Source organism: Mytilus galloprovincialis, chromosome 1 (assembly GCF_965363235.1).
Source record: "Mytilus galloprovincialis chromosome 1, xbMytGall1.hap1.1, whole genome shotgun sequence".
Taxonomy (NCBI): domain Eukaryota; kingdom Metazoa; phylum Mollusca; class Bivalvia; order Mytilida; family Mytilidae; genus Mytilus; species Mytilus galloprovincialis.
Window position 1 is genome coordinate 52,006,179 of NC_134838.1, and position 16,397 is coordinate 52,022,575.

Sequence of the window (16,397 nt, forward strand, 5' to 3'; positions counted from 1 at the left end):
CATACTAAGTGATATACATATTTTCCTTGGACTTCTCAATAATCACCAAACTATAAAAGACACATTCATGATCCTACTATTGCAACCATTATAAAAGTGTTATGACTGTACTTTAAGCTATTCCATACCTGCAAACTTTAGGAATTTCTGAGTATCAGGAGGCAGAGATGAAATTGAGGACACAGAATTTTCTCTGGCCAATGCTGGTGTTTCTGAGGAGGTAGATGCAGCAGGAGAGGCTGGAGCAAAATCAATGTTCAGGTGAGCTAGCTGATCTTCTCTCCTCTGAGATGACTGATCTTTAGTCTTATTTCCCTTCTCTCCTGTAACATAATAATTCGATGTTGATAATTTCTTTTAATAGTCAGGTACTTCATTTTCTTTACTCAATTTTTTTTTCTTTCCAGAAAGTTGGATAATAGTTTGTCCAAGTAATTTTTACATTTCAAAATGTACAACAGGATTAGAATGAAATAAAACAAAACACAAATCAAAGTTAAAAATACTCTTCAGAAGTTTCCATTGGCTTTTTGGATTTAAAGATGTAGAAAAGCACAATTTCAATTATGTCTAAAAAAATTATCAAACAACTCTAAATATTGTTCTTTTCCCCAAAAAGTCCTAAAATTATTCCCTGGATAACTTACCAGAATGAACAATAAAGAAAGCTTCCACTGCTGGTTGTAGTATCAACACAGCATGATGATCAGGTGTCTTATCTAATTCTGAAAGGCACTCTCCTAAACACTGCCACAACTCATCTAAGATTAATTGTTCACTTAACCTGGGGAGTACCACTTCTTTCTTATCTTTCTTGTCATTCTGACTTGATCCTGAAAACATTAGAAATCATATGTATTCTACAAGTTAACTATACAACAATACTATGGAATTGTTATTTCTTGCATTTGTGATGTACTAATTGTGTGGATTTTGTGCACCATGAATTTAACTTTATAAATTAATTTTATGCAGAGTTTGATAAAAAAACAAAATCAAGTATAAAATAACATATATACAATTTTTTTTCTATCAAGTAAAATTGATATCCTTATTTGTGAACCACTGTATGCTAAACGAAATATTGACTACAAGTAAACATTAACCTGTTTCCACCAAATGAGTTTTTACCTGAGGCTAATATCCATATTTATTTGGTTTAATGTATACTCTTCAATAAGCATTGTGAATCAGTTTCACAACATTAGGTTGAGACAAACTCATGTTAGAGAACGGAAACCAATTTTGTGACATCTCAATTACATTGAAAGGGATACATTTAATTTCACAGCCATACTATGAAAAAGACGTGTAATAATATGCATATTGAATAGACATTTTCTGAAAGGTAGGTCGTCAGATCAACCATGATATTGTATCAAATTACCTGGCTGGTCTACATCCATAGGTGTTTCGGATGTACTGGGGGCATTGACAGATCCTTCAGTTGTCTCCGCTGAAGATGTTGGTGTATTTGACGTGTTGCCTTCAGCACTTGATGGTTCTGAAACAGATTCCCCTTGTTGGCCAGCAGCAGAGGGAAGCTGATTACCACGTCTTCCTACCATCTCCATAATTGCTTCAGCTTCTGCTTCTATTGCATCCATTGCCTCTGCAATGTTACCCAAGACTCTTAAATCTGAATTGTGAAATGTTGTCGGTTTTTTTAAACAAAAACTTATATATCATTTGACAAATGACAAATCAATATTTTGTACTGACAATCTTTTTTTAATTTTTTTTTTTTTATAAACACCAAAAAGGGACTTTGTCTTTTCTTTTCAATTATATCCTTTAAAATCCAAGAACTTTTTTGATTAAAATGCTGCCTCAATTTCAGTGTCATACGTTCTCTCAAAATTTCCATAAGGTCTTCAAAATACATTGTTTTTATACCAAATATGAAATTTAAATGAAAAAAAACCAACGTTTTATGTTATCTCCAATTTTTAAGTTTGTAAACAAAACTAAAGAGTACAAACCTCTATTAGCCCTTCCTCCTCTTGCAGAGTTTTTCTTGCCCACTGTTCTTGCAGCATCTCTGAGCTGAATTATGACTTTCAGTATTCGTAGGAAGAACTGCTGACTGGATGTCTTGCTAGTTAATGCTGTCATAGAAGGTAATTGTAATTCCCTTCCTACTTTCACTTTCTTTGAGGCACTTACAAGAAGATTCTGTCCTGGGTTGTACCTATATTGTTAAAACATAAAGCTGAAATGTTTCTGCATTGTTTTAAGTATGATTGACTTGCCTAGTTACATTTCCTACTACTCATAATACAAATGTAACAACTTAAGCTAGTATTGAGGGAAAAAAAGAGAAAAAGATGTAGATATTAAATTTTATGTATAAAAGATAAAATTCCAATTATGTTCTTTTTACATAAATTAAGATATTCTTTCAACAATACAGAAGGAAAGACTACTTGAAATCACTGCATCCACCAATCTTGTGATAAAATCAAGATTTCTATAAAAATTGCAAAATATTTTTCATTGGAGATCAAATCAAAGAGCAGAATGCTCTGAGGGATACGATTGCCATATAGTTTTCATTGACACATGTATAGCAGTTCTGCCAACTTTTCATTAAGCAAATTCAGGAGATTTGGCCAAAATAGAAAAGATCAAAGAGGAAAAAATTGATCTAAGGATACTGCTGCAAAAAAGCATGAACATGCGTGAGTCTCACGCATTTTTGGCAGCCCTGGCCTTGATAGTCCAAATAATTATGACGTCTTGGAAGGCTATTATATTTTTTTTTCTTTGAAGCCTTAATTATGACGTCTTGAAAGGCTACTATATTTTTTTTTTGACGCCTTACTTCGACGTCGTTATTTTCAAAACTAATTCAACTGCACATGCAAAGGTAATATAAATCTGAATAGTCACTCAACTTTAAAAATAGCTAATCCCGGATACAAGTGTACGAGCAATGTACCTATTGTGTTTTATTTGTGTGCTATGAATTCCAAGTTTACTTTCCACAGCAGTCACTGAGAGAGAGAGAAGGTATTTCACTTCATAGTTCGAGATTACTCTGATGTCCGACGGCTGATTTGCCAGACAAGCTGGGACCGTGGGGGACTTTTATGCTAGTATACTTAAATTACAAACTTAAATAGTCCCATTCCCATATATTATATCAAGTATTATTGGATGCCGAATTGAATTTTAAATAGGTGCCGATTTGACTAGATGCCGATTTAACTAGGTGCCGATTTGACTAGATGCAGATTTAACTAGGTGCCGATTTGACCAGGTGCCGATTTGACTTGTACCCAGTAATCTCGGGACTATTCACATCGTATCTTATCACCGTTAATTCTAGGAGGAACCCCATTTCCCAGTCCCATATATTATATCAAATATTATTGGATGCCGAATTGACTTTTAAATAGGTGCCGATTTGACTAGATGCCGATTTAACCAGGTGCCGATTTGACTTGTACCCAGTAATCTCGGACTATTCACTTCGTATCTTATCACCGTTAATTCTAGGAGGAACCCCATTTCTAACTCTTTAATTATTAATTTCCCTTGGGTCAGTGGGCATGAATCCTTCCGTACACACTCCTCTGTTTAAATTGAGATCGTTCTTAATATAATACGACGTTTATCTACATCTAACGAGTTATTTTTTTCTTGACGATTTTGACGGGAAATACTTCTGAAAGGGAGACAACTCGAAACGATAATATGGAAGACTCAATTTCGGCTAAAGGGGTGATATAGGTAAAACTTCATTGATTTTAATTTAAATGATGCATATGATTTTAAATTATGCAACAACAATATTAAACCCTCAATAGCAGACAGACATAGAAAGAATCCAATGAGTTTCAAATTAATTAATAAGCGGGGAATCCAGAACAACCACTCAATCTGATACCCCTTGAAATCAAGAAAACTATACGCATGCGCATTAATACATAAACAAACCCGCGACTTGAGATTTGGAACAAGAACGTTTATTAAATTTATCAAGGATTTGTATAGTAAGTCTTACTATACAAATCCTTGAATTTATGATATGATGAATGAGTCTCAATTTCTTTATATGAGAGTACAGTATCAGTTTCATAACGGTAAAATATAGAAAACTCCACTTCAGTTCTTATATGACAGAAATAGAATTATCGGAATTCAAAGAACTCTCGCATTTATCAAAACTGGGGAATTCCCTCTGACGTGTTTCTAAATTTATAAAAACACTAAATATAAATACTGCTTAATTCTGATTTTCCGTGTTGTTAAAAACACGCATATAAGTCAAGGGAAAAATCAAACATGAAGATTATGAGAAGAACATTACAGGAAAGTTGTTTATGTTCAATCCTTTTGCTTGTTTTTACCTTTTAAAGCAAGACAATCATAAGAATCTGAGATGTTGCTGAATGTTTAGAATAAAACGGTTGACGTGAGGGAATGAGCCCTGAGTCAACGGTAAAAGTCTACAGATTGCTTAAAAGCAATCGTATCCCAAAAACAACCTTATCAATGTTGTGAATAAACACAGAGGAATTAAACATGAGATTAATACAAATGACTAACATCTTTACTGGATATTCTTAAACTGGTTTCATTATTATAATACAAACATACCTATCTGCAATGAAGCCTTTAGTTGATGTAGATTGTGTAGTATCCATATCACGGGAATCTTCATCGTCTTCATACCGAGACTTCACATTTAACTTTTGTAGTTCTTCTATTAAGGTTCTGTAAGAGATGCACAATAAGTATTGCCATAAACAAGCATGAAGAAAAAAAGTCTGGAAAACTGATTTGCTGGACAGAGTGCAAACCTATAGCCCCCTTCGACTTCGTTGGTAGGTGATTAATAAATATCATGCACACCCTCTAGTTATAAAACAGTCATATATATCATGAACCAATTAGTGGACTTATTTAGAAATGGTGTGGCATAATCATGATAATGTGAATGCGAATGCAACTGTTTTTGGACATTTTAAATGTACAACAGAAAACTGTTTGGAGTAAATTATGATTATAAAACTTAAATTTTTGGATTTGGTCCAATAAGTTTATATGATCATGCTACTAGAAAAGGCCAAATATTTATTGATGTCTTAGTTAATAAAATATAGTGAACACAGTTTCTGAAAGATTTATAGTTCATGGTTGTTTTTTTACATCATACAAAACAGTTTTTTGTAAATTTTTCTGGTGTATTTTGAAGATCAATAACTGTTTCCATAAAATAAAGATTATCTCTCACCTAATATGTGCACAAACTGTAAAACCTAATTCTCTAGCACCATCCAATAATAGACCTAGAACTGCTTCTCTAGTAGAAGAATTTGCCCACGACAGTTGAACCAACAAATTTGTTGCATCCTCTAATCCTTCCTCTGAGCATGATTTGGATGTCAGCACCTAAAGCAAAAACACAGATATTGGTTAAGCTAATACGAAAAATAGTAATTCAGGGTTTCCCCTGGGTCAATTATTTTTTTCGCCACCTCTTTCGCCAAAACAATATATTTTTCGCCACTTTATTATTTTTTTCGCCAAGTAACATAAAGATATTTTTCCTGTTGTGCCCTTTTGTACTAAGAAGTAATTTTTACAACAAAACAAAAGCTTTTATCACATGAAATTGATCCCTCATTTCATGTGTAGTCATTACATTGAAGGGTTACTCTCATTCGAGGGGTTGTTCACAGCCTTTTGGATAGATTTTTTCATAAAGACAGTTTTCTTTTCTTGACCATCGTAAATGAAAAAGTTGAGATGTACAACTATGCTTGAAACACGTGCATGTGTCACTCAAACGACTTTATTAAAGTCAAAGGATAAACGAATTAAAGTTTTAAATCGGAGATTTTTCTTGCTTTTGAACAATTTTCGTCACAACAACAGCTTTCTTTTCAAAACTATCTTTAAAGGGAGAGATGTCAAAAGTTTGCTTCAAACACGTGCGTCGCAAAGATGTAAATAAATTCTGTATGTGACATTTATAGCGGAAGCCATTTGACCATATCATTTTGTGAAACAATTCAATCAACACCTTTATTAATTAGTCCTTTGTTGTCGATAGCTATAAAATGCAATCAGCTGATTATTGATTTTCTGTCTAAATCTTAATGAGGTCAAGATGAATTCCGAGTATTGTCTGATCAGGTAAAGTCCGAGAAACTCGAAAAAAAGTAAATAAACAAGATGGAGGAAAATAAATCGGTTTATATATTTCTTTCGCCAAATTCTTTCGCAAATGACGAATTTTTATCGCCACAATTATTATTTTTTCGCAAATTGCGAAAATGGCGACCGCCAGCGGAAACCCTGGTAATTTACAGCATCTTTAAAGATTGAAAATTATATATAACAGCTGTTTTCGTTTTTCAGTAAAGATATATTGGTATTCCAACTTTTCAAGTATTGACAATTTCATAGTTTTCAAAAATTGTACACAGATGCTTTTATTCTCCCCAACAAGGGGTAAAGCTTTGAAAGAACACAAAATTTCAGTATTAAAACTTAATTATCAAAACAAGCATTGTGCTTTAATGTCCTGACAGTATGATTTTTCTTATATCGTTTCATTCTTGTGTATGTAGTAATTTAACAGAAATCATCTAATTCGTTATTTCCCTCATTGTAAGGGGGGTGTATGACACATGTGAATTAATTATATCACAGCCTTCATTCTATTACTGATTGCCAGCAATGAAGTCCCATATTGTGTTACACTTAATTTAATTAATTTTTTATAAATCTTTAAAGAAATTTTAGTTTTCCATATGGTGAGGTATTCTTGTCCATCACTGAATACCTGACCGATCATGACCTTTAATCTTGAAATGTCTGCTTTTTTTTATTTGCCTGCTGTCTCATTGACATTTACGCAAAATGTTTAATTCATAATCAATTGAGTTTATTCAATAACAAACTCTATTCTAGCACTAACTTATTTCTATTTGCAATGTTCTCCCCGTCACTAAGAATCATGATTATAGTATCAAGGTTTCAATGTAATCGTATATGAAGATTTTTACAAGACAGTGGATATGCAACTAAGTTATCAAAATGGTATGTGCGTGTACTCAGTAATCTTACCTTAACTGCCAATTGTAACTGGTTTTCTAATATAGCACTTTGTTCTTCCAATTTTTCCTCATCTTTCTTTTCAGATTCTTCTTCTTTCTCCTTAATTTGATCAGTAGCTGTGTTAGTTCCCATTGATGCTGTTGCTCTTGTTGCAGTAGACGTGGTAACAGTTGAAGCCCCCGTTAATGCAGTAGTACTTATTTGTGCTTGGGCACCACCTTGTGGCATCTCTGCTATCGTAGTACTGGACTGGGACTGAGCACCCGAAGAGTCAGCTAATCCATTAGACACTAAACCTAACAGTCTGAGCAGTCTATCCGTCAATAATTGACTTCGTTTGATAACTGGATGATTTAACATGCACATTAAAGCTCCTAGAGGTGACGATTCGTAACTATGAAATTGTGTATCTCCCTCAGTGAGAGGTATACTATGAATCCGTTGCATACCTTTACCTTTTTTACTACCACTTATACTGTCTAATTTGACTAATAAATCCCACAAATCAGTTTCTGGTTCATTTTTTTTAGGACTAGCACTAGCCCCAGGTTTAACTTTATCAGTCTCTTTTTTCTCATCTGTATCACATTTTCCAACTTCTTTCGCTTTCGTCGACGGTAAAAACTGACTTGGAAATATTTTTGCAAGCGCTATTAAGGTATCTAAAGCATGGCGACAAACCATTGGGGCTGCTTGTGTATGAATTGTCACTGTCCCACTAGCAGCACTACTGTGCTTCTTACCCGTTTTATGAACTTGGAAAACATTTGCCCGGCAACCTAGAGCTGCCTCTAAACTCATTGACAGCCAAGTACCCTGATTTTTAGTATCACTTTTCATTGTAACAGGACTGTCTAATGCAGATTTCCTTTTACTTTTGTCCGGACTCTTGCCTTTCTCTTCCTCCATCTGACACTCTCCAGTTTTGTGAAGCATTGATAATAAAGCTTTAATCACCCAAATACGTGTCGGTCCATGATAACACAAGTTTCTTAAAACTCTATGTAAACGGGTTGTGTTGAGCTTTGGCTCATCAACAAACAGCAATACTAAGAGACACGTCATTGCTTCATGATCCAAAAGAAATCGCCCTCGCACTCTAACAGCATTGTTTTTAGGGGTACTATTAGATGGTCCTGACCTTGAATTAAAAGGCCAATGTCTTCCACTAGTAGGTACAGCTCTGATTGTGTATCTTCCTCCTCCAAGTCTTCCACCAGAAAAACCTGCAAAATTTTTTCAAAGTAAATATTTTAGTTATCTATTTATTTGAAAGTTTTTTTTTTTAAATATGAAAAAAAAAGTGAAATTTTATGTTTTATTGTGCATCGAAGCAAGTTTCCTTATTCAATTTGTTTGAGTATCTAACAGACTGGCATTTTACACCAATTTTTTGTCCAGATCTCTGATGTCTGACCATGCAGAAAATTATGTTTGAGGAACACAATTCACCTGAGCCAATTACAAAATGAATTACAGCTGATTGCATTGAGTGTGTAGGTAAATGTGATATCTGGTTAGCTTGCTTGTTAACTTTACCGTGAAGTAATTATAAGTTAGGTAAACTACCCTCCTTTAAGAGTTGACTAGTCTGACAGATAGCCAATATATCTGTAAATTGTAAATTGTAGTAAAAGGTATCTCAAATGAGTCAAATAGTAATGTCTAGTACCTCTGCCATATCAAGGGTCAACGGTACAATTGTTTTAACCAAAAAAAAAGTGTTGGTTAAATTTTCACTAAGAAAATGAATGCTTATTTTTGTAATTGTATTTGGGTGCAAAGCCTTTGACCAAAGCACTTGTGAAGCACACAAAGCATAACTCTTTTAATCACATTTATATACTACAACCGTTGAAAGCCAAGTAAAATCAATTTTTTTAATTGTTTCCTATTAAAGCATTGTTGTGGTATTATCAAAGAAAGCTCATGCTGTCGTGAACATTCTTTTAAATTGGAAAAAAAACAAAATATACCTTTGGAATGCCTCGCAATTATTGTTTGCCAATCAAAATTATGTATTATTATCAATGAATATACATTTGTTCAATTCTGGTTTCCAACACTACACATTCTAACACAGATTTATCAATAACAAAAAAGAATCATGGACAACCAAATCAACAAATCAACAAAAATTAACTCTAATTTAAGGTATGTTTGTCCACATGCGAAACACAGTGCCAACTATTAAAGCACAGGTCTGTCTGTAAAACACAATTTATATTTGGAGAGTTTCATATCTGAATGACAACAGTGTATCATACAAAATGTGTTAAAACACAATAAATCTCAAAGTGCCTTCTAATAGATAGCGTTTCATACTAAAAATGTGCGCCTGATGCATAATTCTTTTAATCACAAATATATACATGATATATACTACAACTACGAAAGGAAAATTAATTTGTTTTCATTTGTTTTATAAGCATTGTTGTGATATTATCACAGAAAGCTCATGTTGTCATGAATATTGCATCTGGATTGGAAATAAAATAAACTATTTTTTTGGAATGCCTCCAAATTATTGTTTGCCAATCAAAATTATGTATTACATAATGTAACTGTTAGATATTAAAGCAGGAATAATCAATTGAAAGATTTACTTTATAAAATTACCTGTACCTGAATGTCTCAAAATGGCAGAAAGTGAACCAGCACCAGCCTGAGAGAACAAACGATCTATTTCCAGTTCTCTCCTCAAAGACTGGGCCTCAGTGGCTAGATCTGATGGTAATACTGCTACCATGCTATCATCCATTTCAGCCAGAACTTGTCTTCGGAGAGAGGTTGGCAATGTAGCAAAGAAACTGTATGGATCTACAGGTGCATCTGAAGGAGGCTGAGCCGGCTGTGAAAGGGCTTGTAATCTTGCTTGTTCAGCTCTTTGTTGAGCTAAAACCTACAAAATCATATTTAAAATATAACCTACTACACTCATTAATTTACAAAGTTTTTTTTAAATATATCATTAATTTTGACTGTAACCCTTTACCGTTTACAACATTTTAGAAAAACATATTTCTGAATTTCCACATTTCATAAGAAGCATTATTGCATTGAAACTGTTTGTTTATTTTTCTACAGCAATCAAACCAAATCATGTTAAAAAGTTATTTTTGGAATTGTATTATCAGTATATACTTTGTTCAATTCTTATTTCAAAAACTTTAGGACAAAAATTAAATCTAATTTAAGATATGTTTGTTCACATGCGAAACACAGTGCCTACTTTTAAAGCACAAGTCTGTCTGTAAAACACAATTATATTTGGAGAGTTATATATCTGAATGACAACAGTGTATCATACAAAATGTGTTAAAAACACAATAAATCTCCAGTGCCTTCTTAAACAGGATAACTTGGCCAAAAAGCTTAATTTTTTCTCCAATTTCAGTTGATACAAGTTTAAAATGAACCCTACCTGCACTACTTGAGGGATTCATGTATTAAAGCAAGAATTAATATGCATTTCATTACAAAAGAAATGTGCGATCACAGTCCTTCAAATATTTAGATTATCATTGGTTATCTCAATAAGATTGATTTTCTGGCTTGAGCTGGTCCTGCAAAAGTGAGAAAAGCAATCGAGTTGAGATGACCATTGATAATCTGCTTATCCCCATTTTGCCTATGACGAAGTTGAGGTTTACATTGACAACAGCACTTGTGTCCTTGGTTTATAGCAATAATTTTTCATATTCTAAATCAACTCTAATTTAAGATATGTTTGTCCACATGCGAAACACAGTGCCAACTATTAAAGCACAGGTCTGTCTGTAAAACACATTTATATTTGGAGAGTTATATATCTGAATGACAACAGTGTATCATACAAAATGTGTTAAAAACGCAACAAATCTCCAGGTCCTTCTTAAACAGGAAAGCCAAAAAGCTTTAACAATTTCTTAAATTCAGTTTACAGTTTAAAACGAGCCCTACCTGTACAAGTTGAGGACTTCATGTTTCCAAACTTAGCTCATATATGTGTGAAGAAAAGTCTTAAAAAGACTACTATGTAATATGTTGTTCTTTAAAAATAAACTATGGGAGTTGGCATTATTGATTTTATTTATTTCATATTGTTTTCTACAAATTCTTTGAATATATTGTTGACTTTTCTTACAATCAATGTAATAAGTGCTTCTTGTTTGTTTAGCCAAGCCTAGTTTTATCTAATATTGCCTTGAATAAGTTATGATTTATGTAATTTTCTACATTGCTGATGCTTAAGAGTACCATAATGATTTATATATGAGCATAGGAACTCACACCAAAATGGCACAAAAATATGTTTACCCAATTTTGGATAGATCATACAGATACAATTTCAACCAGCTTACAAAAATTTATTATGGATAAATATAAATCAAGAAAATATTTTAGAAATTTTGTAATTTTGAATTGCAAGAAGCTATTAGATTAAAATATGTGCATCTTCCTAGGAAAAGGAGTGTAGTCTGTCAACTCTAACCAATAGGAAATGGCAATATCCATGTTTTAGTAAGAGAAATAGAAGAGATCATTTCGATCAAAATTATAATAGCATGTTTACAGTTCCTGTCCTAAAAAAAATAATTAAAAAGTCATGAAACTTTTAAAAAAAATATTCATGGTATCTATTTCACTATTACTAAGATATGTTTGTTCACATGCGAAACACAGTGCTTACTATGAAAGCACAAGTCTGTCTGTAAAACACATTTATATTTGGAGAATTTATATTTGAACGACAACAGAGTGTCATTAAAAAACGTGTTCAAACACACCTATCTCCATTACCTTTTTTAAAAATCAACTGAAACGGAACTCTTTAAAAAAAAAAAATCCCTTAAGTAAGGGCTATTCTAGAAAAAAATGTATGGGGGGTTGGAAGGCACATTATATTAATAATACATGGGTGATGGGTATCAGAGCAACTTTTCACACTATAATGCACTATCAGTCTCAATTGCAATTGTCTGGGTGGCGGGTGCTGACAAAAAGTGCCTTCCAACCCCCCCCCCCCCCCCCCCCCATACATTTTTTTCTGGAATAGCCCCAAGTTAATATAGCAGTTTAAGTGAATAGTTACTGTACAGGTTGATGATGTTATTTTTCCAAACATAATCATATATCTAATTAAGCTCGTACATATGTGCAGAAAAGTTTTTAAAGAAAATACTATACAACAATACTTTTAATAAGAAACCTGGGACTTTGCGTAAACATATTAATAAATCTTATATTGTTTTCCTCTCATTTCATGGATATATCAGAGATTTTATCTTGGAAATGCATAATAAAAGTAAATTTCACTTTATTTAGGCAATGCCTGGTTTTTTAAAATAACTTCTTGGAATAAAGTAACAATAAACAAGAATGTGTCCAAAGTACACGGATGCCCCACTTGCACTATCATTTTCCATGTTCCATGGACCGTGAAATTGGGTAAATATCTAATTTGGCATTAAAAAAAGAAAGATTATACTATCAGGAACATGTGTACTAAGTTACAAGTTGATTGGACTTCAATTTCATCAAAAACTACCTTGACCAAAAACTTTAACCTGAAACTCGCACTTTCATTTTCTATTTTAAGTGGACCGTGAAATTGGGGTCAAAAGTCTAATTTGGCATTAAAATTAGAAAGATCATATCATTAGCAACAAGTGTACTAAGTTTCAAGTTTATTGGACTTCAGCTTCATCAAAAACTACCTTGACCAAAAACTTTAACCTGAAACTCCCACTTTCATTTTCTATGTTCAGTGGACCGTGAAATTGGGGTCAAAAGTCTAATTTGGCTTTAAAATTAGAAAGATCATATCATAAGCAACAAGTGTACTAAGTTTCAAGTTGATTGGACTTCAGCTTCATCAAAAACTACCTTGACCAAAAACTTTAACCTGAAGCCGGACGAACGAACGGACGGACGAACAACGGAGCCACAGACCAGAAAACATAATGCCCCTCTACTATCGTAGGTGGGGCATAAAAAACAATACACAAATAATTTCACCTATTGCTGGTGCTGAAAAGTACAATGGTTTTGTTCAAGTGTGTGGGAATTCAAACTAAAATTGCACAGCAATATCTTGGATCCAGAGTACTAGTAACAATTCTTTCATTCTTCTAACAAACTAATTAAGTTTTTTTGGGTACAGCAATAAAGCATGAAAACATTTTAGAAATTTATATAATTTGCATTGCATGAATCTATGTGTTGGGTCCTCCAAGGAAAGTGAATGCTCTCTGCCGACTCTGAATAATAAGAGGACATGACAAAGTCCACCTTAACTTTTAGTATGGAAATAAAATAAATCTTTCAATTAAAATTAAAATAGCAGGCGCACAGTTTAATATCCAGCAAACGAAATTCAAAATGGAAAAATCTGAAGAAAAACATTTTTCTTATTACTTTTAAGATATGTTTGTCCACATGCGAAACACAATGCCAACTATTAAAGCACAGGTCTGTCTGTAAAACACATTTATATTTGGAGAGTTATATATCTGAATGACAACAGTGTATCATACAAAATGTGTTAAAAACACAATAAATCTCCAACCCTTTATTCACAAGGATGACTGTACAAAAACTTTTCAGACCTCTTAGTAAAATTTTAGCTGATACAAGTTGTATCAGTTTATAACTTATTTCAGGCCATGTATGAATATTTGAAAGAATTGCATGGAAAGTATGTTATCTGTCATCAGGTGCTACTTACCTCCTCTTGAATACCAGGTGGTAATGCTGCTAAGAACTCAGCACTGACTTCACTGGAACCAATATTTTGGGCTGTGGCAGCCTGGTCTCTAGCACTCTGTTGTATTCTCTGAAGCCTTAATTGTTCTGCTACTACTTCCTGTCTAATATTCTCTGGAAGTGCTGCCAAGAATGAGGGATCCACTCCATCTGGCAAATTGTTTTCTGAACAAAAAATTAGAACGCTTGTATATACAACCCATCATCAAAACTGTATACATATATATTTATGTGCCCTAGGCATAGTAATTTTTATTCAGGTAGTGCCTTTTGAAAGAACCAAATTGAATTTCACAGGAGTTTTTTTTTTCAGTGGATATTATTTGCATTCAGTGAATCTGATGTTTTTTGTGGACAGTTAATGCTATTTAAGTAAGCTTGTAATGTTAATAAAATGACATGATCACAGCGCCAGACAAAATCAGAAATGTGTATTCTTATTCTATATCAAGACTGATAAGTATACAGTATGGGTTTGGAGTTGATTTCACAAACTTAGGAGCATTGTGCACATGAATAACTTTTACCAATAGCTGAATATATTGAAATATCAACAGTAAATAAAACAAATACAGGTAAAAACAACTGAACTGAAACTTGGGCATAAGTGCTGGTAAGACTTTAAACAGAGGCCAGGTGTTTCAGACTCTGATGTTAAATACATCAGATAACAAAGCAGAAAAATTTTACCCTCACCTGTAGAGCTTGCTGGTCCTGTGGAGGAACTTGGTGTGGCTTCTGATGACGTACTTGGTACAGCTGATGACTCAGGGTTTGCAGGAGGTGCTGAGGTTGTTGTCACTGCTGCTGTTGGCATGGCTGTAGCTGCTGGGGGTACCAATGGTGCAGTTATGGCTTCCCCACGCACTGAAAGACTGACGGGTACATCAACATGAAGGAAATCTGGTAAAGGAGGAGTAACAATACTGTTTGGTTGCAATACTTGATCCCTAAAAAACAAATAAAACCAGATTATCATACATGAAAAGATTTATATTCTGTAGACAAATCATTATTTGTGGTGTACCAACAACCAGGAACTGTAAAGCAGTTCTATAAAAGCAGTTTTCCTTCAATAAATTGCCAACCTTATTGTATGTCACAAGATTTTTGTCTTAATTACATTAAGCTCAAATTCTTTCTTTTCAAATAAAGTGTACCAGTTATATGAGTTTGCAGTCTTTGACCAGAACAATTCACCAAATTTCAGAATTATATGCAAAATGAGTTCAAGAACACTTATCTAGAGTATATGTGTTCAAAGTTTAAGAATAAATATTAATATCCTGACCTGATACCAGTAACTTCATTGAGGGGATTTCCTATTCCCGATATCACAGGTATTGGACTGGCTTGTACTGGCTCAGTTACATTTGGCAGAGTAGTACCTGGAATAATTAACAGAAAATTAAACATCAGTAATTTCTGATTTATGTCTAGTTTTTCCTACAATAATATCAACCCATGAAATCAGGACATATCATAATTTACATTGTTAAGTAATAAAGTTCATGTAGAAATTACTTATGTTGAATTGTTTTCCAAATGGTCATCTCTATTTCATTTGTCATGAAATCAATCCTGTTGTGTCTTGGAACAATTTTCTTATGATTGTAAATGGTGGTGCATTTTTGTTTAGTAATTATTGGTTAGATCCATCCAATGTTGTTCAATTTTGGTTTGTTATGGTACATTGTACTTGATATACATGTTGTTGGTTTTCAGTGGATATCTTTACTGATTCCAATATGGAAAACAAGTGACATAACAGGATAATGTGATTCCTCAACAAGACAGTCATCTGGCAGAAAAAAAATCTCAATCAGCAACTCACCATTATACAAATTGAAATTAAAATCAGTTGGATTTGTGAAGGCATAATAAAAAAAGTCTGGATGATCTATGAATTTCCAAAAATTGAGAAGAAGAAAAAGATACTTTAAATGAAAAGTTTAAAACATACTTGGTGTGGAACTAGGGGTACTATGAGCCACTACTCCTCTCAGCATCTGTACAAGTGAGTTCTCTTCACTGGTTCGGTTTTCTGGATCGTCACTCAACAGCAGAGTAGCAAGGTTGGTGATAGTGGTAGTAGGATTACGTCTAAAATGAATGAATAAATAGCTTTTTTAACTGTATTAGTGCATTCTATGACAGAAATATATTTATATCAAATAAATATTCATCACTGTATAAACGTACAAAGGGCTTAAAAATATTTTGTTACAGCTCATTTCAATGTAAAAGATATAGTCTTCATAGATGTCCTTTGGCTGCAATCTTTAAAAAATATTAAAAATAATCCAGATGCTCCGCAGGGCGTAGCTTTATACGACCGCAGAGGTTGAACCCTGAACGGTTGGGGCAAGTATGGACACAACATTCAAGCTGGATTCAGCTCTAAATTTGGATTGTGATTAAATAGTTGACACAGCATAGGTTTCTGACACAGAATGAATGTGTTCTAATGAACTTAAAATTTTTGTTTTCTCTTAGAGCAATTCACTATGCTGTTGAATATTAATCCTCTCAAAAAAATGTTAGAAGAAATTTTCTTTTTTATTTATGAAATTTCA

The 16,397-nt window shown here is 33.3% G+C and overlaps 1 protein-coding gene across 6 annotated transcripts in view; it reads right to left on the reverse strand.

Moving 5' to 3' along the window:
* LOC143077737 (E3 ubiquitin-protein ligase HUWE1-like) overlaps positions 1 to 16,397 on the reverse strand; it is a 153,561-nt gene that overhangs the window by 22,117 nt on the left and 115,047 nt on the right. For 4 of the 6 annotated variants that reach the window (XM_076252990.1, XM_076252991.1, XM_076252986.1 and 1 more), the window contains 12 exons: positions 15,785 to 15,924; positions 15,113 to 15,209; positions 14,518 to 14,771; positions 13,784 to 13,986; positions 9,694 to 9,976; positions 7,084 to 8,300; positions 5,243 to 5,400; positions 4,606 to 4,722; positions 1,983 to 2,191; positions 1,388 to 1,639; positions 648 to 833; positions 129 to 323 (listed from right to left, as the gene is read on the reverse strand). In XM_076252990.1, coding sequence (XP_076109105.1) covers positions 129 to 323; positions 648 to 833; positions 1,388 to 1,639; positions 1,983 to 2,191; positions 4,606 to 4,722; positions 5,243 to 5,400; positions 7,084 to 8,300; positions 9,694 to 9,976; positions 13,784 to 13,986; positions 14,518 to 14,771; positions 15,113 to 15,209; positions 15,785 to 15,924 — 3,311 coding nt within the window. The remainder of the gene's footprint in view (positions 1 to 128; positions 324 to 647; positions 834 to 1,387; positions 1,640 to 1,982; positions 2,192 to 4,605; positions 4,723 to 5,242; positions 5,401 to 7,083; positions 8,301 to 9,693; positions 9,977 to 13,783; positions 13,987 to 14,517; positions 14,772 to 15,112; positions 15,210 to 15,784; positions 15,925 to 16,397) is intronic. The other 2 variants (XM_076252988.1, XM_076252989.1) reach the window with 2 other exon arrangements.